Source organism: Panthera tigris, chromosome C1 (genome assembly GCF_018350195.1).
Source record: "Panthera tigris isolate Pti1 chromosome C1, P.tigris_Pti1_mat1.1, whole genome shotgun sequence".
Taxonomy (NCBI): domain Eukaryota; kingdom Metazoa; phylum Chordata; class Mammalia; order Carnivora; family Felidae; genus Panthera; species Panthera tigris.
The window spans coordinates 137648635-137673188 of record NC_056667.1 but is presented as its reverse complement, the minus strand read 5'-3'; the positions used below and the strand labels follow the sequence as shown (position 1 = coordinate 137673188).

General features: G+C 33.9%; 1 protein-coding gene across 13 annotated transcripts in view; it reads left to right on the top strand.

Moving 5' to 3' along the window:
• The window catches only part of ORC4 (origin recognition complex subunit 4), an 81597-nt gene that overhangs the window by 40926 nt on the left and 16117 nt on the right, over positions 1 to 24554 (top strand). For 6 of the 13 annotated variants that reach the window (XM_007078548.3, XM_042994414.1, XM_042994413.1 and 3 more), the window contains 6 exons: positions 84 to 160; positions 748 to 838; positions 18403 to 18478; positions 18946 to 19031; positions 21746 to 21794; positions 23484 to 23635. In XM_007078548.3, coding sequence (XP_007078610.1) covers positions 84 to 160; positions 748 to 838; positions 18403 to 18478; positions 18946 to 19031; positions 21746 to 21794; positions 23484 to 23635 — 531 coding nt within the window. Of the gene's footprint in view, positions 1 to 83; positions 161 to 747; positions 839 to 1704; positions 1793 to 6779; positions 6849 to 18402; positions 18479 to 18945; positions 19032 to 21745; positions 21795 to 23483; positions 23636 to 24554 lie in introns of those variants that run through there. The other 7 variants (XM_007078551.3, XM_042994418.1, XM_042994417.1 and 4 more) reach the window with 4 other exon arrangements.

Here is a 24554-nt window from a genome sequence, read left to right as displayed (position 1 = left end):
GACTGCTATAAATGTGTATTCTCAGTCATTTTTTATTTCATGAATAACATTTTCATTTGTATTTACTCACTTTTTTAAATCAGGTACAAAGAGTTTTACGGGAAAGATTTTGTCATCAAAGCCCACATAGTAACTTATTTGGAGTACAAGTACAATACAAGTAAGTTTAGCTATCCCTTTTTCTACTTAAAGATGCCCTTTAGGTTTTTCAAAAACCTACATAGATTTTACGTTACCTTACATGGATTTTATCTTGAATATGGCTAACGTTTTTATAGAGATAAAAAATTTTGCTTTTATACAGAAGCACTGAATATTATAAAGCAAGAGCAGATATGAATGTTTTCATAACAGGAAAGCTCCTTAACTTTGAATCTTTTGTTGTTTCTGTCATCTGGTATTATGGAGACAAATTCTGAGGTCTTGTACCTGATTCTCGAGTGCCAGCTGTGGAGTGAAAGGTTACAAGAATTGCCACTGTTGTCCCTTGTCCCATATCATCATAAAGCCAAGATATTTCAAACTTAACTTGGTTTCCTCTTGAAGTTTCTAGAGATTCGTATGGACTTACTATCTCTTCCTGTGTTTTTCTGTGTAGGACTATATACAGCATAAGTCAAGTGCCAAGTGGGAGAGAAAAAGGGAATGCCTATTTTCTGTGCATATTCATATTCAGCTTTTAAAAAGTATTATCTAGCAAGTTATTCTAGCTTCCTTTTTAAATGTTGGCTATTTATGTCATTTCAGACACTTAATTGAGCTGCTAAAAAGAACTGCTATCCATGGAGAAAGTAACTCTGTTCTCATTATTGGGCCCCGAGGATCAGGAAAGACCACGGTAAAACTATTGATTTCTGGTAATTCCTTGCTTCTGTAGACATGTGATGATTCTTCTAGCCAATACCGGAAATATCTTTTATTTTCATTATTTTGTTAATTTTGCTTTTGTTTTTTTCTTTAAATCATAGAAGACCTACAAAGCCTTAAAACTTAGGGTGGTATATTTGAATTGAGCATATCCTTTTTACCTTACTTTCCTCCTCAGTAACAAATTTTCATTTGATGTTTTCCCATTGTCTTTTGTCCTTGAAGAATTAGTGATTGCCAGTAGAAACAGCAAATTAGCATTTATTGAGCATGTTTCTTGTGCTTTTTATCTATGTCCTGTACCTTAACTTGTGCTTTTTATCTGTTATCATTTTTATACTAACCCTGTAAGGTAGGCATTGATTCTGTTTATAAATTGGGTAACTATCATACCATGCATTCTTTTCTCCCTACTATTTGATTATTTACTGTTTAATCCTAACTCAAGTAATTTTTTCATTATAGTCCCATCTTCTAGAATTCTTTTCTACTTTCCATCATATTTCGCTTAGTTACCTCAAAAGCATACTCTTGCTTTTTCCTCTGATTTTGTCTTTTCACATTCTTTTCGATATATGAGACAAATTATAGCTGTTACGTTGAATATATTACTATTAACTTTCAGTACTTGGGCTGCGTAGAATTTCTTTTCTGCTATATTCCATGCAGTGAATTTAGATTTCTCACTAACATAGTTATTTTTATGTGTAGAAGTAAAATTATGTATTAAATAAAATTATGTAAATTATAAGTTAATTATAATTATTAAATTATATTAAGTTAAACTATAAGTAATATTGCTTATTTTGTAACCAATAAATATTGACTGTACATTAGGTAACGTGAGGAAATAAGGACTTTAGTATTTTACTCTTCTCACCCATTTCCAGTATTTGAAGTATATAAGTTGGGAATACAGATCTAGGTAATTTCTTTTCTTTTTTAATCTTGGAATACTTTTTCACATTTATTATATTACAATTATATTTAGAATAATATTTTCATTTTGACTATACTGTATTTGATTCAATCCTTCTGCTCATTTTATATAACCACTATTTTTTTATTCTTGCTTTCTTTATTATGATTTTCCTTTGTGTTTGACTTCAATGCTGTTGGGATAGTTTTAACAAGAGAGCCATGTGATTGGTATGCCTTTGAGCTATTAGAATCTTAAATTCTTAACAATAATATTAACAGTAGAAACACTGAGCAAAGGATATGCACAGAAAGGTCACAGAAAATTAAATACAAATCTGTCTTAAACTTATAAGCATCTTCAATCTTACTTATAAGTAACAAATTTATTTTTTTTATTTATTTATTTTTTTTAATTTTTTTTTTTTTAACGTTTATTTTTGAGACAGAGAGAGACAGAGCATGAACAGGGGAGGGGCAGAGAGAGAGGGAGACACAGAATCTGAAACAGGCTCCAGGCTCTGAGCTGTCAGCACAGAGCCTGACGCGGGGCTTGAACTCACAGACCACGAGATCATGACTTGAGCCGAAGTCGGACGCTTAACCGATCAAGCCACCCAGGCGCCCCGATAAGTAACAAATTTAAAGCATTAGCACTTCTGTCTACCAGGATGACAAAACCTGTAAAATTGCGAACACTAAAATTGTGAACTTATAGGAAAATAGACACATGTTCCTATTGGTAGTATAAATTTACATAACTAGAATAAGAGACAGTATCTAACCACATTACAAATTCATGTGCCCTTTGACTCAGCAACAGCATTCTAGGAATTTGTACTTTTTAAATGATGTATATACACTTACTCATTGCAACAACATTTATTGATAGTGAAAGATGAGAAACAACATAAATGTCCATCAACAGAATACCAGTTAATAAATGCCGGTTCATCCATCCATATGATAGATTATTATGCATCAGCAAAAAGTAACATTTGTCTGTAGTCCAGAAAAAAGGGAAGAGGAAAAAATATCCTATTTGTATTGGTTTGTACAGGCATACCTCATTTTACTTTGCTCTGCTGCACTTTGCATATACTGTGTATTTTACAAATTGAAGATTTTTGGCAACGCTTTGTTGAGCAAGTATGTAGGTACCATTTTTCCAACAGCATGTGGTCATTTTATGTCTCTGTCCCATCTTGGTAATTCTCAAAATATTTCAAACATATTCATTATTATATGTGTCATGGTGATATGTAAACACTGATCTTTGATGTTACTATTATAATTGTTTTGAGGTGCCAGGAACCATGTGCATATAAGATGGCAAACTTAATGGATTGATGTGTTTGTTCTGACTGCTCCACCCAGTGGCCACTCCCCCATCTCTGTCCCTCTCCTTGGGCCTTCCTATTCCCTAAGATACAACAATATTGACATTAGGCAATTAATAACACTATAGTGGCCTCTAGGTGTTTAAGTGAAGGGGAGAGTCACACATTTTAAATCAAAACACTGTAAATCAAAAGGTAGAGGGGCACCTGGGTGGCTTGGTCGGTTAAGCGTCCAACTTCGGCTCACGTCATGATCTCACGGTCCGTGAGTTTGAGCCCCGTGTCAGGCTCTGTGCTGACAGCTCAGAGCCTGGAGCCTGTTTCAGATTCTGTGTCTCCCTCTCTCTCTGCCCCTCCCCTGTTCATGCTCTGTCTCTCTCTGTCTCAAAAATAAATAAACGTTAAAAAAATAAAAATAAAAAAAAAAAAATAAATCAAAAGGTAGAAATGATTGAATTTAGTGAAGAAGGCATGTCAGAACCAAGATAAGCTGAAAGCTAGGCTAGGCCTCTTACACTAGTCAAGCAGTGAATACAAAGGAAAAGTTCTTGAAGGAAATTAAAAGTGCTACTCCAGTAAACACACCAGTAGTGAGAAAGTGAAATAGCCCTATTGCTGATATGGAGAAAGTTTTAGTGGCCTACACATTCCCTTAAGCCAAAGCCTAATCCAGAACAAGGCCTTAATTCTGTTCAGTTGTTCAAAGGCTGAGAGAGGTGAGGAAGCTGCAGAAGAAAAGTTTGAAGCTAGCAGAAGTTGGTTCATGAGGTTTAAGGAAAGCAACACCTCCAAAACATAAAAGTGCAAGCGCTGATGTAGGAAAAGGGAGAATGATGAAACACAGACACATATTCTTGTTACAGTTCCTACCCAGAGGTGATACAGACTGCATCTCCTCACAGTTGCCTGGCCAGAGTGTCACATGCTCATACCTAATTTCAAGAGAGCGAAGAAGTGGATTTCTCCTAGATGCCTAGAAGGGATTGCTAGAAGTATTTGGTGAATGTCTGTGATGTTCACCACAGCTAACTTGTTTTTTGTGTGATTTTTCCCTGACTTGATAGTTGTAGAATTTCTTTATCTTAGCAGTGTAAAAATTTCAGACTATAAGCATAGGTCATAAAAACTGATACTGTATAAACTCCCTTAATATGAATTTAGATCTTTTTTCAGTAAAGGTTAATTTTTTTTCCAGTTTTCATTGTTCTGTTATCTTTGGAAAACACATCATCATACAAATGTTTAAAGATTATTTTTAGATAATGCTTTAATTCTTCAAGAGCTCCATTAGTGATACTCTGAGAAAATGAGATGTAGGAAATCAGTACATTAGACCTATTATTCCATCATAAACTATGCATCTTGAAACAAAGTGGCATTACAACAGAGAAGTTGTATCTCAATGGTGTGTATATTAAAGGGTCTAGCCTAAAAATATAACTTGGGTCGCAAGCAAGCAACTGAATTTATTCTGAACTTCATCTTGGAAGTTTGTCCCTAAAAGCATGGAGAAGGTTCAGAAAAAAAAAGAAGTAGAGTTAGTAAACACTTGTAAAGATGTTTAAATACAAATTGAAACTTTACTCATTTAATTAGTAAATTGGCTAAAATAGACCTATTTTTTACCAAAAAAAATTTAAACATGTAAGAGAGTTCCCTGTTTTTTTTTCAATATTTATTTTTACTTATTACTTTGTTTTATTTTAATTTACATCCAAGTTAGTTAGCATATACTGCGACAATGATTTCAGGAGTAGATTCCTTAATGCCCCTTACCCATTTAGCCCATCCCCCCTTCCACAACCCTACCAGTAACCCTCTGTTCTACATATGTAAGAGTCTCTTCTGTTTTGTCCCCCTCCCTTTTTTTATATTATTTTTGCTTCCCTTCCCTTGTGTTCATCTGTTCTGTGTCTTAAAGTCCTCATATGAGTGAAGTCTACGATACTTGTCTTTCTCTGACTAATTTGGCTTAGCATAATACCCTCCAGTTCCATCCATGTAGTTGTAAATGGCAAGATTTCATTCTTTTTGATTGTCGAGTAATACTCCATTGTATATATATGCCACATCTTTATCCATTCATCCATCGATGGACATTTGGAGTCTTTCCATACTTTGGCTATTGTTGATAGTGCACTATAAACATGGGGGTGCATGTGTCCCTTCGAAACAGCATACCTGTATCCCTTGAATAATTACCTAGTAGTGCAATTGCTAGGTTGTAGGGTAGTTCTATTTTTAATTTTTGAGGAACCTCCATACTGTTTTCCAGAGTGACTGCACCAGTTTGCATTACCACCAGCAGCACAAAAGAGATCCTCTTTCTCCGCATCCTCGCCAACATCTGTTGTTGCCTGAGTTGTTAATGTTAGCCATTCTGACAAGTGTAAGGTGGCATCTCATTGTGGTTTTGATTTGTATTTCCCTGATGATGAGTGAAGTTGAGCATTTTTTCGTGTGTCGGTTGGCCGTCTAGATGTCTTCTATGGAGAAGTGTCTATTCATGTCTTTTGCCCATTTCTTCACTGGATTATTTGTTTTTTGGGTGTTGAGTTGGTAAGTTCTTTATAGATTTTGGATACTAACCCTTTATCTGATCTGTCACTTGCATATATCTTCTCCCATTCCATCGGTTGGCTTTTAGTTTTGCTGCTTGTTTCCTTCACTGTGCAGAAGCTTTTTATTTTGATGAGGTCCCAATAGTTCATTTTTGCTTTTTGTTTCCCTTGCCTCTGGAGACGTGTTGAGTGAGAAGTTGCTGTGGCCAAGATCAAAGAGGCTTTTTGCCTGCTTTCTCCTCAAGGATTCTGATGGTTTCCTGTCATATGGTTAGGTCTTTCATCCATTTTGAGTTTATTTATGTGTATCGTGTAAGAAAGTGGTCCAGGTTCATTCTTCTGCATGTCACTGTCCAGTTTCCTCAGCACCACTTGCTGAAGAGACTGTCTTTATTCCATTGGATATTCTTTCTTGCTTTGTCAAAGATTAGTTGGCCATACAAACGTTTGTGGGTCCATTTCGGGGTTCTCTATTCTGTTCCGTTGATCTGAGTGTCTGTTTTTGTGCCAGAGAGTTCCCCTGTTATAACCATCCCTCCCCCCCACCCCCCACATACACACATACAACTTCCCCTGTTATTAACATCTTCCCTTAGCATGGTACATTTGTAGAAATTCATGAACCAGTATTAATATGTTGTCATTAACTAGCGTCTCATAGTTTTCATGAAGGTTCACTCTTTCTGATGTACAATTCTGAGGATTTTAACATATGCATAGTCATGTGTCCAACATTACAGTGTCATACAAAATAATTTTGCCACCCTAAAAATCCAATGTACTTTACCTATTAGTCTTCCCACCCCCAATCCTTGGCAAGCACTAATTTTCTTATTATCACCATGGTGTTGCCTTTTCCAGAATGTCACAGTTGGAATCATAAAATTAAGAAGATTGCCTTCTTCCACTTACCAGTATGAATTTAAGGTTCCTTCATGTCATTTTATGGCTTGATAGGTCATTCCTTTTAATTGTTTAATAATATTCCTTTGTATAGATGTACCACTGTTTATCCATTCACCTATTAAAGGAACTTGATTAGTTCCAATTTTGAGTAGTTCTGAATAAAGCTTTTATAAACACTTGTATGCAGGTTTTTATGTGGACATAATCTTCAACTTAATTGGATAAATACTTGGGAGCAACATTGTTGGATCGTATGGTAAGACTGTTTAGCTTTGTAAGACTGTACTAAGCTGTCTTCCAAAGTGTCAGTACCATTTTGCTTTTTCACCAGCAATTAATAAGAGTTTCTCTTGTTATGCATCCTCATTAGCATTTGGTATTATCGTTGTTTTTAATGTTAGCCATTCTAGTAGGTATGTAGTAGTATCTCAATGCTATTTTTGTTTGCAATCTTCTAATTATGTATGATATTAAGTATCTTCATATGCTTATTTTCATCTGTATATCTTTGGTAAGGTATTTTCTGACCATTTTTGAATTGGGTTTATTCATTTCTTATTGATATGTTTTGAGAAGTCTTTGTATATTTTGGATATACCAGCTATGTGTTTTGCAGATACTTTCTCCAAATCTGTGGTTTCTCTTTTAATTCTATTATGAGTTTCCTTGGCAAGCAGTTTTCCCATATCAACTTACCAGTTATTTCTTTCATGGGTTGTGATTTTGGTGTTATATCTAAAACTTCATCACCAAATCCAAGGCCTTCTAGGTTTTTCTCCTATGTGTCCTTCTGGAACTTTTATAGTCGTTGTGTTTTACAGTTGGGTTGGTGATTTATTTTGAGTTAATTTCTTTGAATGGTGTAAGGTCTGTGTCTAAATTCTTTTTCTTTCTTTTTTTTTCTTTTCCTTGTATATGAATGTTTAAATTGTTTCAGCGTTTGTTGACAAGGCCGTCTTTTCTTCACTGAATTACCTTTGCTTCTTTTTCAAAGGTCAGTTGATTGTATTTGTGTCAGTCTGTTTCTGCCTGTCTTGATTACTGTAGCTTTATAGTAAGGCTTAAAGTTAGGCATTGACAGTCTTCCAACTTTGTGTGCTGCTTCAGTACTATTTTGGCTATTCTGGGTACTTTGCCTTTTTATTAACTTTAGAATTTATGTATTTATTTCCAAGTACTGGAATTTTTGTATTCAGTTGTGGGATTTTGTGTTCAATCTATAGATCACAATGGAAAAATTGGTTTCTTAAGTATATTGAATTTTCACATTGATAAACATGGAATATCTTTTCATTTATTTAGGTCTTTCATCAGAGTTTTGTGGTTTTTCTCATATAGATCTTACACATATGTCATTAGATTTATACTAAGTAAATACTTTTGGTGCTAATGTGAGTAGTATGACGTTTTTAATTCAGATTCCACCTGCTCATTGCTGATATATACAAAAGCAAATGACTTTGTGTTTTATCTTGTATCGTGCAATCTTGTTGTAATTGATCATTTGTTCCAAAAATTTGTCAATATTTGGGGATTTTCTACAATCATGTCATCTGCAAATGACAGAAAGTTTTTATTTCTTTCCTATTTCCTTTTGTACCTTTTATTTCATTCTCTTGTCTTCCTGCATTTGTCATTCACAGGCTATGTTTAAGCACTGATCATAAAATTAATATTATTCAAAGCCTCTTAATATGAATTTAGGTCTGTTTTCACTGAAGAATAAGTTTATTTTGGGATATTTCTCATTTATTTCTTCTTGTCCTTTCTTAGCATTAGCATATCCAGTTCTTAAGCCTTTGTTCTTATTTCTCTATGTCATTTCTCCATGTTCTTTCTTTTTTTTTTTTCCCCCTCAGCATTCTGCAATATCACCAGCGTGATTTTCTTCACCAGCAGTTCCACACTTTGCTTCTTCTAATGTGATACTGCATTTTAGCTTCTAACAGTCCTTCCTACTTGTCTGCCTCCTTGTCATGTACCTTCTTAGTCTGTTGTTTTGTGTTTATCTAAGTCTGGCTTAAACAGCTCAAAATATTTATTTTCTAAAATACACATTTTCAGTACTAATTAGTCTTTTTCATCAGCTTATGTCCTTTATGTAACATAATTTTTATATAAACTCCCATGTTAGGTTTTTCTATTTATTCAAGGTTAAAGAAGAAGACAGCCATTAAGACATAGTATTTATCACTTAATAAAACAGATTGTTCGTGGTATGCTGACAGTTTGTCCCATTGTTGTTACTTCTCAAACCAGAGAAGCCTGTTCTGGTGCTTTAAAGTCACTTATCAAGTCTGACTTTGCTGGAATAGGGAAGAATCCCATACTTGGTATTCCATTTTGTTATGATTTGACTTATTCCTATTGCACTCCAATATTGAGAGGACAGAGAGCCAAGGAGGATTGTTTAACTTTTGTGATTTGTTGTGTGTGGAGTATCCTGAGACATAAAATAGATGATTTTAGACAAGAACTCTTATTAGTATAACTTTTTAAATGTAAATTTTAATTTAATAAGAATACAGTATATTTTTAATACTCTCTTTGGCCAAACTACTTGAAATACAAAAATTTTAAATCTGCAGTCAACTGATAAAGATAACAGAAAGTTAGTGTGATTTACTGTATCTCAAACATTTTATTGAAAAAATACATGTGGTTCCAAATGACAGATTGTATCCTGGAAAATACTTTTCTATACAGAAATTACTGTAGACAAAGAAACAAGCATGTGGTAACAGTAATAGTAGGTAAGCATAAAAATCCCTGATTGCTGGCAGGTCTAAATGAACTATGCCAGTATGTTTGCAAAATTAATTGTTAGCTACAAAGATTGTGGAAATGGGGTAGCCATCTTTGTTATGGTGGTTGGTGTAATATAATATCAACTAAGTATTTTTAGTATATAATGTAGCTTAAAATATTTGGAAAGATGAAATTGTATACAGTAAAAAATTTACCAGTTACACAATTTGTTAAAAAATTACACAATAGGGGGGCGCCTGGGTGGTTCAGTCGGTTAGGCACCCGACTTTGGCTCAGGTCATGATCTCTCAGTCCGTGAGTTCGAGCCCCACATCGAGCTCTGTGCTGACATCGAGCCTGGAGCCTGCTTCAGATTCTGTGTCTCCCTCTCTCTCTGACCCTCCTCCGTTCATGCTCTGTCTCTCTCTGTCTCAAAAATAAACGTTAAAAAAATTAAAAAAAAAATTATACAATAGGTAACACACCAGTCAGTTTTAGCAATATGTGGATTTGAACTAAAATTATTTGAAGACACATATGCTAATACATTTAAATTATCATTTCAGATCACACAAACACATCATGTAAAAATTGTGAGCTGATCTAGACAAATAATAAGTTGTTTAAAGTAAATTTAATGGAAAGAATGTTATAAACTTGTTTTAACTCTTTTAAGTTTTTATTTTAACCACCTGGTGCTCATCACAAATGCACTCCTTTATCCCAACAACTATTCTACCTATCCCCCCAACCACCTCCTCTCTGGTAACCATCAGTTGGTTCTCTAAACTTGAGTCTTTTTCATGGTATGCCTCTCTCTCTTTCTCTCTCTTTCCCTTTGCTTGTTTTGTTAACTCAGTTCCACATGAGTGAAATCATATGGTATCTGTCTTTTTCTCTGACTTACTTCACTCAGCATTATCCCTCCATGCATGTCATTGCAAAAGGCAAGATTTGATTTTTTTAATGGCTGAATAATATTCCATTGTGTGTGTATACCATGTCTTCTTTATCCATTCATCTATCAATGGACACTTTACTTCCATAATTTGGCAGTTGTAAATAATGCTATATAAACATGGGGTGTGTGTATCTCTTTGAATTAGTGTTTTTGTATTCTTTAGGGAAATATCCACTGGTATATTTGTTGGATTGTAGGTTAGTTCTCTTTTAACTTTTTGAGGAACCTCATATTATCTTTCACAGTAGCTGTACCAATTTGCATTCCCACCAACAGTGCATGAGGGTTCCTTTTGCTCCACATCCTTGCCAGCACCTGTTCTTTTTTTTATTCTAACCATTCTGGCAGGTGTGAAATGATATCTCCTTGTGGTTTTGATTTGCATTTCCTTGATGCTGAGTGATGTTGAGCATCTTTCAATGGGTTTGTTGGCCATCTGTATGTTTTCCTTGGGAAAATATCTGTCTTCTGTCCATTTGTAAATTGGATTATTTGTTTTTGGGGTGTTGGGTTGTATCAGCTCTTTATATATTTTGGATACTAACGCTTTATCAGATATGTCATTTGCAGATATCTTCTCTCATTCAGTAGGTTGCCTTGTAGTTTTGTTGGTTTTCTTCACCATCCAGAAGCTTTACATTTTGATATAGTCCCAATAGTTTATTTTTGCTTTTTTTTTTTTTTCCTTGTCTCAGGGGGAGCTATTTAGAAAGAAGTTCCTAAAGGCCAGTGTCAGAGAAATTACTATCTGTGCTTTCTTGTAGAATTTTTACAGTTTCAGATCTCACATTTAGGTCTTTAGTAGATTTTGAGTCTATTTTTGCATATGGTATAAGAGAGTGGTCCAGTTTCATTCTTCTGCATGTTTCTGTCCAATTTTCCCAGCACCATTTTTTGTTGGTTTGTTTCTTAATTTTTTTTAATGTTTTTATTTATTTTTGAGACAGAGAGAGCCAGATCATGAGCAGGGGAGGGGCAGAGAGAGAGGGAGACACAGAATCCGAAGCAGGCTCCAGGCTCTGAGCTGTCAGCACAGAGCCCAACACAGGGCTCGAACTCACAGACTGTGAGATCATGACCTGAGCCGAAGTTGGATGCTCAACCAACTGAGCCACCCAGGTGCCCCCATTTTTTGAAGACATTATCTTTTTCCTTTTGGATATTCTTTCCCACTTTGTCGAAGATTAATGGACCATATAATTGTGGGTTTATTTCTGGGTTTTCTATTCCATTGGTCTGCATGTCTGTTTTTGTGCCAGTACCATACTGTCTTGATTACTGCAGCCTTGTAATGTAACTTGAAGTCTGGAATTGTGATGCCTCCAGCTTTGCTTTTAAAGATTGCTTTGGCTATTTGGGGTCTTCTGTGGTTGCATAGACAATTTAGGATTATTTGTTCTAGCTCTGTTAAAAATGCTTAGTATTTTGACAGGAACTACATTAAATGCATATTGCTTTGGGTAGTTTAGACATTTTAACAATATTCTTACAATCCATGAGCATAGAATGTCTTCCTATCTCTTTGTGTCCTCTTCATTTTCTTTCATCAGTGCTTTATAGTTTTCAGGGACCAGATTTGTCACCTCTTTGGTTATGTTTATCCTAGATATCTTACTCTTTTTGGTGCAATTGTAAATGGTATTGTTTTCTTAATTTCTCTTTCTACTGCTTCGTATAGAAATGCAATGGAGATCTGTACATTGATTTTATATCTTGCCACTTTACTGACTTCATTTATTTTAGCAGCTTTTTGTTGGAGTCTTTTGGGTTTTCTATATAGAGTATCATGTCATCTGCAAATAAGTGAAAAGTTTTACTGCTTCCTTACTGTTTTGAATGCTTTTTATTTCTTTATATTTTCTGATTGCTGTGGCTAGGACTTCCAGTAGTATGTTGAATACAAGTGTTGAATACAAAGACATCTTTTGTGTTGTTCCTGACCTTAAGGGAAAGGCTTTCAGTTCCTCCTCTATTTTATGTTTAGGTATGTTTCCTCTAAACCTACTTCATTGAGGGTTTTTATCATGAATAGATGTTGTACTTTGCCAAATGCTTTCTCTGCATCTACTAAAATAATCATATGGTTCTTATTCTTTATCTTATTGATGTGCTGTATCATGTTGATTGATTTGCAAATAGTGAACCGCCCTTGCAACCCAGCATTAAATCCCGCTTGATTGTGGTGAATAATTTTTTTTAATGTATTGTTGGATTCTGTTTGCTGGTATTATGTTGAGAATTTTTGCATCTGTATTCATCAGAGATCTTGGCCTGTAGTTGTTTTTGTGATGTCTTTATCTAGTTTCGGTGTCAGGATAATGCTGTCCTCATAGAATGAATTTGAAGTTTTCCTTCCTTTTTTATTTTTTGGAATGTTTGAGAAGCATAGGTATTAACTGTTCTTCAAATGATTGTAGAATTTGAGAAGCCAAGTGGCTCTGGAGTTTTGTTTCCTGGGAGTTTTTTTGATTACTGATGTAATTTTCTCACTGGTTATTAGTCTGTTCAAATTTTCTGTTCTTCCTGTGTCAGTTTTGGTAGGTTACATGTTTCTAGGAATTTACCTATTTCTTCTAGGCTGTCCAATGTTGGCATGTAGTTTTTCATATTGTTCTATGAATGTTTATATTTCTGTGGTGTTTGTTATTTCTCCTCTCTCGTTTTTGATTTTATTTATTTGGTTTTTTTCTTTTTTTTTTTTTTTTTTCCTGGTAAGTGTGGCTAGAGGCTTACCAGTTTTATCATTTTTTTCCCCCAAAGAACAAGCTCTTGGTTTCATTGATCTGTTCTATTGTTTTTTTGGTTTCTATATCATTTATTTCTGCTCTAATCTTTATTATTTCCTTCCTTTGCTGGTTTTAGGTTTTTTTGTTCTTTTTAGCTCCTTTAGGTGTAAGATTATTTACTTGAGATTTATCTTGCTTCTTGAGGTAGGCCTGTAGGCTCATATTGCTATAAACTTCCCTCTTAAAACTGTGTCCCACAGGTGTGAACCATTATATTTTCATATTTATTTGTTTCCATGTGCTTTTTTATTTCCTTCTTTGATTTCCTGGTTGACCCATTCATTGTTCAGTAGCATGTTAGTTAACCTGCATGTATTTGTGGTTTTCTGAGATTTTTTTCTTTGTGGTTGACGTATAGTTTCATAATGTTGTTTTCATAAAAGATACACGGTATGACTTTAATTTGTTGAGGCTTGTTTTGTGGCCTAATATTTGGAGATCTGTTTTGGGAAAGTTCCATGTGTGCTTGAGAAGGATGTGTATTCTGCTATTTTTGGATGGAATGTTAATATATCTGCTAAATCTTTCTGGTCCAATGTATCATTCCAAGTCATTGTCCTTGTTGATTTTCCGTTTAGATGATCTGTACATTGATGTCAGTGGGGTGTTAAAGTCCCCTACTGTTGTATTATTATTGATTCATTCCTTTATGTTTGTTATTAAATGTTTTATGTATTGGAGTGCTCCCATGTTGGATGTGTAAATATTTACAATTATTATAGTCTATTGGATTGTTCCCTTAATTGTTACGTAGTGTCTTTCTTGGTCTCTTGTTAACAGTCTTTGATTTAAAGCCAATATAAGTATTGCTACTCTGGCTTTCTTTTGACATCCATTTACATGATAAATGTTTCTCCATCCCCTCACTTTCAATCTGCAGGTGTGTTTAGGTCTAAAATGTGTCTCTTGTACACATCATATAGATGGGTCTTGGGGTTTTTTGTCCATTCTGTTACCCTCTGTCTGTTTATTGGAGTCTTTAGTCCATTTACATTCATTTACATTTACATTGGAGTTTTTAGTCCATTTACATTCAAAGTTATTATTGATATGCATTTGTTGCCGTTTTATTACTTGTTCTGTGGTTGTTTCTGAAGATTTTCTGATTTTTTCTTTTCTCTCTCATGGTTTGCTGATTTCTTTAATGATATGTTTGGATTTCTTCTCTTTATTCTTTGCATATTTATTAGTGGTTTTTGATTTGTGGTTACCATTAGGTTTGTATATAACATCTTTGGCATAGAGCAGCCTGTATACAAGTTGATGGTTGTTTAAGTTTGAACCCATTCTTTACTCTTCGTCTCCCCATGTTTTAGGTATGTGGTGTCATGTTTTATATCCTTTCATTTTGTGAATTCCTTTACTGATTTTTTTTTTTACAGGAATATTCATTTTTACTATTTTTGTGTTTCCTACCTTCATGCTGTCATTTTGGTCTTCCTTTATTTACACTCAAAGAGACCCCTTTAATATTTTCTGCAGGGCTGGTTTAGTGGTCATGAACTCCTTTAATTTTTGTTTGTCTGACAAACTCACTCTTTCCTTCTATTCTGATAGCCTTGCAGGAAAGAGTATTCTTGGCTGCAGATATTTCCCATTCAGCAGTTTGCATATAACATGGCACTCCTTTCTGGATTGGAAAGTTTCTGCTGAAAAATTCTCTGGTAGCCTTATGGTATTTCCTTTGTATATAACTGTCTATCTTTATCTTGTCACTTTTAATATTTTTTCCTTTACCACTGTATTTTCCCATTTTAATTACATATGTCTTGGTGTGGATCTACTTTTGCTGCTTTTGTTGGGGTTTCTTTGTGCCTCCTAGATCTGGATATCTGTTTCCTTCCCCAAATTAAGGAAGTTTTCAGCTATTATTTCTCCAAATAAATTCTTTACTCCCTTTTCTCTGTGCTCCTGGGACTCCTGTAATATGAATGTTATTACATTTGATGGAGACATTGAAATTCTCTACATCTGTTCTCATTTTCCATAATTCTTTTTTCTTTCTTTTGTTCAGCTTGATTATTTTCCATTACTCTGTCTTCTGGGTCATTAATTAGTTCCTCTTCTTCCAGCCTGCAGTTTATTCCATCAAGCATGTTTCTCATTTCATTTATTGAGTCCTTTTTCTGTGCTGTGTTACTTCTTATCTCTGTGTTAATGGTCTCATTGATGTGCTCCACTCTTTTCTCAAGTCCGGTAAGTATACTTGTAATCATTGCTTTAAATTTTCTTTTATCTGTTTCACTTAGGTTTTTTGCCATGTCCTTGTCCTGTTATCTCATTTGGGAGAAATTCTTCTGTCTTCCCATTTTGTATAAGTCTCAGTGTCTATGTGTGAGGGAAGTCAGCTACTTCTCCTATTTTTGAGGGCAATGGCTTTATGAAGAAGAGGTCCTGTGGTGCCCTGTAGTATAGTGTCCCTTCTTCCCCAGGACCTGGCACTTCCAGCAATGCTAAGTGTACTCTGCTGTTGTGTGGTCCTGATAGTTTTATGCTTCAGGGCAGTCATCTACAGATGCCTATTGTGGGCAGTGTTTGGTCCCTGCCCTGAATGTAGTGCATTTTAACTAAATGTGTTCTGGTCTGCTTTGTGAAATAACCTGTCACCACCATCACCTAAACTGCAGCTTTGCAAAACTTACCAGTAGGAGCCATAGTATTGGCACGGGTTTGGGCCAGTCTTGTAGGAGAGGGGGCCTGCCATGCTGTGACCTAGGCAAGAGTGACTAGGAAGGTTGTTTTCCCCAGATTGTGAGGGGGTGGGTGGGGCTTGGTGTAAGCAAGTTAGGTAATGAGTGTGGGCCCAAGACTGTTTTTTGCTGGTAGCTCTGTATTTTGACAGGCAGGTGAGGTAATTGGTACCTGCCAGTTCCTTTTTACCTGGAGGTCTCTCTCTCTCTCTGAATGCCCTCACTCTGGAACAGTCTCAGAGAGAAGTAGCTAACCTCCCTACAGTGTGCCCCGGGCACTATCCAGATTGGTTTTTGCAAGCTGTGTCCATAGGCTGTTTGCCCAGCCTTCTCTCCAAGAGCAGTCCCAGTGTCCCAGTCCCAGCTTTCCCTGAGCCAAGCATGCTGACCTTTAGAACTCCAGGCTTTAAGCCCCACTGGTTGCAAGAACTCAAGAAATTCAGGCCCTCTCACTTTCCAAGCCAATTGCTGTGGGGATTCATTTCCTGTATACTTCCCTATGTGTTAGCCTGTCTCTTGCCCTTCTCCAGATGGTAACTTCCTCCCTACCCCATTGGCTACGATACATTTTTCTCCCAAGTTGATTCTCCATACTTCCTACCTCCTTTGATGTAGCCTCCTCTCTACCTTTATTTGTGGAGGGTTTTTTTTTTGTTTGTTTGTTTTTTTTTTTTTTTTTTGCCAGTTTTCAGGTTGATTTCTGGGGTATTTAGGATGATTTGATTGTTAGAGATATGAAGTTTGTATTACCTGGGGACGAACTCTTACGATAGACTCATACTTAATCTAAAGGCCAAGAAGTGCCACCTCATTTTCTAATGGTTCTCTATAAAGAATGTCACTTCTTACTAGGCTTTATTTCGTAGTATGTCACTTAATATTTTGAGATTATCCCTTTTTTAGAGGACTTAGTTTAACTATGATCTGACATAGAGTTCCATTTGTTTTTAAAACAGTACAGATATACCAGAATGGCTAGTATGTTTGATACCATATTGTGAAACTTAATAATTTAAAATGATATTTACTTCTTCCTATTTCACAAAGATGTTGTAGTGACAAATAGAATATTGCAAATACAAATAGTATTTTGTTTTTCAAAATGGCTTACCAGTTGTTCCATTGGTTTTTTTTGTTTTTTGAATAATTCTTTTGTCCTCACTAAATTTTGATACCAACTTTAGTAATTTAATTTTGTATACACAGCCTATTTTGGGCGACCATTTATTTTGTAATAGTCCTTTCTATTTTAATATTAGAAGGAGTAGTCCTTCATCATTGCTCTTCCTTTTAAAAGCTTTTTTGCTTTTCTTAGTTGTGTTCATTTTTAAATTTAAAAAAATGAATGCAATATTAATGTGAAGAGATGTATATTATATTGCAGTGTAATTGTGATATCACAAGTCAAAAGAATAGAGAATAGAAAGTATGTGGCATAGGAATCTGTAGTTATACAAATCCGAAACTTTATAATTAAAACAGTTTAAGATGGTATAACACTTTGTGAGTGTATTTTTAGTAGTAATTATATTAGTAGTAGTAATTTTCTTATTACAAGCTCTACGTTTCTTTAATAGGGTCTTGTTCTGTGTACGGTAGTGTCCTCTCACCCATAGGGCATACATTTCAAGACTCCAGTGAATGACTGAAACCACGGAGATAGTAACACACCCTATATGTACTGTTATTTTTTATGCATATATACCTTTGGGAACGTGTAATGTATAAATAAGGCACAGTAAGAGATAAAAAATAAATAGTAATAAAATAGAATAGTTATAACAAATACAGTGAGTTATTTCAGTGAGGTGTCTCTCTCAAAGTATCGTTTTGTCCTTTATTTACCCTTGTGATGATGTAAGATGATAAAATGCCTACATGATGAGATTAGGTTAGGTGAATGATGTAGGCATTTTTATGTAACATTAGGCTACTATTGACCTTTTGACCATAACGTCAAAAGGAGGATTCATCTGCTTCCACACTAATGGAAATTGAAACTGTGGATGAGGGATGGGTACTATACCTAGCAACTATAACAGAGGGGCCATCTCTTTTTCAGGTTATCCTCTTGGTAGTTTTTACTTTTCCAGTTGTTATTTCATGGTAACATACAGAGTAGTTAACAGTATTTCATAGAAATCGATATATTGATTGGGGTTGATTTTTGTAGTCATTTGATACAAGTGACTTAATGTGACTTAACAGACAAATATGTCTTTGTAAACTTGAGGGTTGTTTTTATTTCATGGTAACATACAGAGTAGTTAACAGTATTTCATAGAAATTGATATATTGATTGGGGTTGATTTTTGTAATCATTTGATACATGTGACTTATGTGACTTAACAGACAAATATGTCTTTGTAAACTTGACGGTTGTTTATAAACATTTATTAGTTTGGGGAGATGATTGAGAGAGTGTGACATCAGTCTTGTCTCTGGCATCTTGAGTCGGACATTAGATGTTCTACTTAAACCTTTCTTTTATCTGAATAATGTGCAAATTTATTTGTTTCAAATGATATTTTTATTATGTTCTGTTTCTATTATTCATAGTTTAAAAAAATACAAGCTTATGATTTTTATCTAAATATTCCATAAACTTTTTTTAATACCACTTAGTTAATAAACCATGCTTTGAAAGAACTAATGGAAATAGAAGAAGTGAGTGAGAATGTATTACAAGTTCACCTAAATGGTAAGTATGTCATAATTTTGCCATTGGAAATGATATAAGCCATGTGAGCTTTTTATAATACAAAACCTAATTTACCTAAAATGTTTAAAGGTGGATGACAATTATATTTTAAAAACATGATTCATGTTTAACAACTTCCACTTTAAAGTACCATATGCATTATTTTTAGAAACTAAAATAATAATAATAATAATAATAATATATAAAGGAGGCACATAAGGACTCTTGTTTTTTGTCTTTCTTTTCTTAAAATAAAAGAATCCCGAGGTAGATAGTTCTTTAAGTCTACCACATCTTCATTGCTGTGCTTCAAAAAGGAAGTAATGTAAACAAACAGGCTTTTGACTTTTTTCTTTTTAGTTAAATTTAAAAAGCGTTAGAAAACTTACTTGACTGGAAAATAACCTGTGCTCTATCAAATAAATATTTCATTTTAATTAAATATTTTTAAATGGACTTTATTTCAGGACTGCTGCAGATCAATGATAAAATTGCCCTAAAGGAAATCACAAGACAGTTAAATCTGGAAAATGTAGTTGGAGATAAAGTTTTTGTAAGTATCGTTTCTATTCCTTTATTAAATAGGCTTTAATGTTTGCATGGCATAGATATTTTTATATTTTTGAAAGACTAGGGCAGGTTCAGAGATTCTAAATTGAAATCTGAAATATTCTTGTCATAAAAAAGTATAATGTTCTAGGATGCATTTATTCATATCTTTATATTTAGATTTTTTTAAGTAGATCACACTATAAAATAGTCAAGAAATCCGTGTTTCTGTAGATATTATCTGAGTTTGTTTCTTTACGTGTTAAGAGAAATATCTTGATTCTCTGTCCTTGGAGGTAGATTAATACATTTTTTAAAGTACTACACTCTAGCAGTCTGTTTTTAGTCTTTCGAGACTTGGGTAGCTAGGTGTAATGGAAAATGTGCTGAATTTGAAGCTATGAAATGTGGATTTGAGCCTTGTCTTGAAACTATTGACTACATGGCCATCATGGCTAGTATCTCTGAAGTTGAGATTTCTCATCTGTGTTAAATGTGCATTATCTTCTCATACTTAACAGATTTATTCTAAAGACAAAAGGGCGCATTGAACATAATTTATATTTGAAAAATGCTGGGTTTGTGATGTACTATACAAATTTCAGTTATCTCTTACAAATGTCAGTTATCTCTTACTATTAAAATGTTTTCAGAAACTTATTTATACCTCATTATTGTAGCAGCTTGGAATCTCAGGATTGGTGAACATCAGTTACTTAAATGAAACTGATCAGCACTGTTCTGGAACTTTTATTAAAATGTTTACCCTATCACTTTATTTATAGGGTTCAAGAGAAACATTAATTTATAGCTACCTTAACTTTCATAATGAAATGACTACCTCTCCTACTGCTTACTCAATTAAAGTGGGTTGTATACATCCCAGGTTCATTTTCTGCTCACTGGTGATCATACAGTACTATCACTCTAAAATGTATACTCTTTTCTGCAATGGCATAGCCATAGTTGTAAGCCTCTTTCGTAATTACTTATAAAAAGTTGAGCCAATCATGTGTTATCCTTCTACACTGTCTACAGGTTCATAATGCCCCTTCTATAAGTCTAATGTTCTGTCTCCTGTTAAGACTGTACTGTTGAATACAGTGGCCTACCTGATCAAGGAGATTTACTATTAGGTAGGCTCAGTTTGGCCTTCGGTTTGCAATCGATGTAGACTGGTGTTTCTAACTTTCCTAAATGGACCTATTCATATTGGATTCATAGGAATTGATTAAAAAGTCACCGTTGTTTAACATCCTGGGTCATTACTTTTGTTATAGCATCACATAAAGACATTATTTAACTTCTACATTATATAGATCAGTCACCTGAGGCAAACAATATATTTAGCTTACCTAAGGTCATAAAATGACAAAGGCTGGACATTAAGAACCTAAGTCACTTAACTGAACCCAGAGTCTTTCTGTTTTGATATACTTAGAGCAAATTTCTATATTCCTGTAAATGTATATGGATATCTATATACAATACATGTATATGTATTCATATAAGGATATTCTTATATGTGCATATGTATTTATATAATGATAAACTTAATGTCAGGTATAGCTGTGTTTAAAAAGAAGGAGGGTGACATTTGGGTGGCTCCTTTGGTCGGGCGTCCAACTCTTGATTTTGGCTCAGGTCATGATCTCCCAATTTGTGGGATTAAGCCCCAAATCAGCCTCAGCACTGACAGCACAGAGTCTGCTTGGGATTCACACACACACTCTCTCTCTCTTAAAAATAAATAAATAAACTTTAGAAAAAAGACGTAACAACGTTTGAATAACTTTGGCTACTGACTTACCCACAGCCTGTGAGCCTTTATTTATATTATGGTTAATACCTCTTGCCCTACCTGTCTTGGAAATAATGTTGATTTGACAACATGCAATTATAGTAAAATATGTGCAAGTTCTTAAAAACCTATTATGCTATTTTGTATCAGTTCTCTCAAAATTGGGAAACAAGTGGATTTCTTTTCTCTGCTATGTCTTTGCAAATTTAAAGTTGGTTTTTTATTTAAATCAAAAAATCTGAATAATGTAAAAATTAATGACTTAAATGAAAAAATATTTTAAAGGGCCTTTATCCACAAGCTGGAACATCAGGGTAATGCATGTGCTACTCTCTTAATTTCCATGTAGAATATATTTAAGTTTTATCCAAAAATGTTTTGGCTGTGTTCCAAGTAAACAGCCAAATTTGATATGATATATACACATTCTATGATATGCTCTTGAATAGGTAAAAACAATTATAGTATGGAATATTTGAGGCAAATTTCTTCTCCCATTTCCTTTTGGATCTGATTTAAATTCATGGGCATTTTTTAATGTTCAAATTAATCTGAGACTGGCAAGAGCTTAATGTATTTGAAGTACAATGGAGTTTTAGTTCTCTGACTGTATTTAGAATATAGCAAGTCTTAAAAACAACCTTTAAAGTTAACATTTTTACAGATTTTATCTGGAAAATGCAAAATTGTAAACATGATAGAGTAATGCCGTTTTCAACACTATGCCATCCCTGCTTCAACATTTTAAGTTTTTATTGATGCACATAGAAATATCCAGCTCAGAATCTGACTGCTGACTAATTTGAATCTAGAAAAAAATAGATACATAATGCCTGTATAATGTCCAAATATCATAGTCCTCTTTTATTCTTTATTTCATTAAACTTTTAGTCATGGTGTCTATTTTTGTTGTTCAGGGAAGCTTTGCTGAAAACCTTTCATTTCTTCTGGAAGCTTTGAAAAAAGGTAAATATTAGCATATTTAACACCATCTGAAGATATCACCTACAGTATATCACTGATACAGATGGACGTAATTTTGTATAAGATTAAAATAGTTTTCCATATTGTATAACCTGTATCTTTTCACTTACTTAACGGTGTGTTGTGAACATCTTTCTGTGTCGGTAATTAGTGAGCTACACCATCATTTTTATGGTTCTCATATATTCTGTTTTATAAATTAATTATGCTCCAAATATATTAAATTGGGTTCTTAATCACCAGTTCTGGACATTCTAACTTTGTACAATTAGGAAGAAATGCTTAAATTGTCATTTGGATTTTTCCTGGGGTAAATTTTAGTGAGTAGAATTCTTGATCAAACTGTACCACATTTAAAAGTATAAATATAACCAAACTACCTTGGAAGTTCTATTTTGTAAACATATTTGAGAGTACCTTTTCCTTCACAACTTTTATTCAAAGTTATTATTTTTCATGTTTGCCTAAGAGAAAAAAATACATCTCTTAGTTTAATATGCATAATGTTGGTGTTAATGATGCTCACCACTTCATACTTTTATTGGCCACTGATATTTTTTGGTTTGTGTATTTCCTGTTGGTTCTTTTGCCTTATTTTGGTGATGTTTATCTCATACTCATTCATGAAAATTCTTGCACTTATTTTTCTCTTAAATTTGGTTTGGACTTTTCTGCTGAAGTTTTAAATTTTTTACATAGTCGAAATTTTTGTCTTCAGATTTTGAAGACATCTAGTTAATGTTTTCATCTAATACATATAATCTGGTGAGAACTTATTTTGATAAGGTGTAAAGTTGAGATGTGACCTTGTATAAACCACTTTTCCCCATTGATTTGTAATGGCATATTTTATCAAATACTAAATTTCTATATTATATAGGTTTGTTTATAAGACTTTTTAAGTAGTCCTCGGGCTTTTCATGCCATTTAGGTTTCTGTATATGTTTTATTATCTGTTAAATGTCCTCTTATCAGATTTTCTTTTCACTTGTGTATGTAAATATAAAGCTGTAAACTTTAAGGTAATAGTGATTCGTCTGTTAAAGTAGTTTCCCTCATTGTAATGAGAAAAATGAATTCACAGAGTCATGTTGAACTTTCCCTATTGTTGAAATATTAAAATTGTCAGGGCAGGGCTCAAAAAGGAGTTAAAAGTGGCTTTGGTTGAATTTCATAATTTAACAATTTATTTGTAAAAATTTTAAGCACCTGGGAAAATGCACTTTGTATTTCTGCTAACTAAACAAGTCTCTTTTGAAGCAAAAGTTTTGTTCATAAGTTAGTTGCTCCCTTTATTATTAATCCCAAAGTGTTTTGGACTATGTAGGTGTTAAGAGATCCTTGTCAATTTTTTGATGGTAAAAGATTATGTTTCCATAATTTAAAAAATAATGGCATAATCACTTAAATAATTCTTGAGTTTTTTATTAGTAAACTAGAATCTGGTAATTAGACTGTGAACTACTTGAGGGCAGTAAGGGCTATCTTGTCATGTGAATAATTTTTTGTTGAATAAATGTACATGCACTGTTAAGTATCCTACCCAAAGTAGGTTTTTCAGTATGTATTTGTTGAATTGAGTTTCAACAACTAAAATGTAGTGAATAATTTGGAAACTTAAGAAAGGTTGATATAATTGCTTATTAATATAAAACTCTTATTTTATCTTAGGTGACAGGTCTAGTAGTTGCCCAGTGATCTTCATATTAGATGAATTTGATCTTTTTGCTCATCATAAAAACCAGACACTCCTTTATAATCTTTTTGACATTTCTCAGTCTGCACAGACTCCACTAGCAGTTATTGGTCTTACATGTAGATTGGTAAGTTATTCTTTCTATTAAAAAATTGATTATAATATTTAGATAATTAAAGCTTAATTACTGATGTAGTCACTTATGTAGGTGATTATATTAAGCATTTCTTTCAAATGTGTTTTATCAGTGCCTTGTGCATTTATCCTACTTTTCAGCTCAGATTGAAGGAAACAATTATTCACACATACTCATAAACTAATACCTCCCTCTCTCCAGTGGAATCACTGAATGAAAATGCGAAGTCAGATTACGCTAGTATAATTTCTACATTAGCAAGTAAACAGACAATGAAATAATCTTACCATCATGTTATAAAAATTGCTAATTACTTTTATATTTAAGATTCATTCTGTATTTTGATAATGCTTGGAATTGAGTAAAAATGATACTATCCCCTCCTTGTAAGTACACATCTTGAGAAATGGAAGGGATTACTTCTGTCAAGATGTCAGAGTAGATAGTGGCTTCTTTGCTTTTTGGGGGGATTTTAGAATGATTGTAACCATAGTCTCATTGTTGCTATCACATTACTTTGTGAAGACTACATGTTGAACCCTATGTACCTTCAGATGGCTACACAGGCCTTTTTTTATCTTCTTTTACATTATAAACTTTATTACTGAATTCAGATAAAACTGGTACTTACGGGTCATCTCTCTTCTCATGCTCTGGCTGCCGTGAGTCTGTTGTTTTCATCCTTCTTTTCCCTCCTTCATTCTTGGTAGCCTTGTATCAGGCTCATTTACTTCTTTTTCTTTCCTGCAGCTGTTTTTTTTTTTTTTTTTTTTTTTTTTAGAACAGTGAAATGCTTTAAGTCATCTTTCAACAGTCCTCCTGCCAGTGCTGTTTTTCTGTGTAGTGTCTTCCTCTGTTTTCTTTTCCCGGTGCTCTAGAGCCTATGATATATGCCTTCATAATAAGCCTC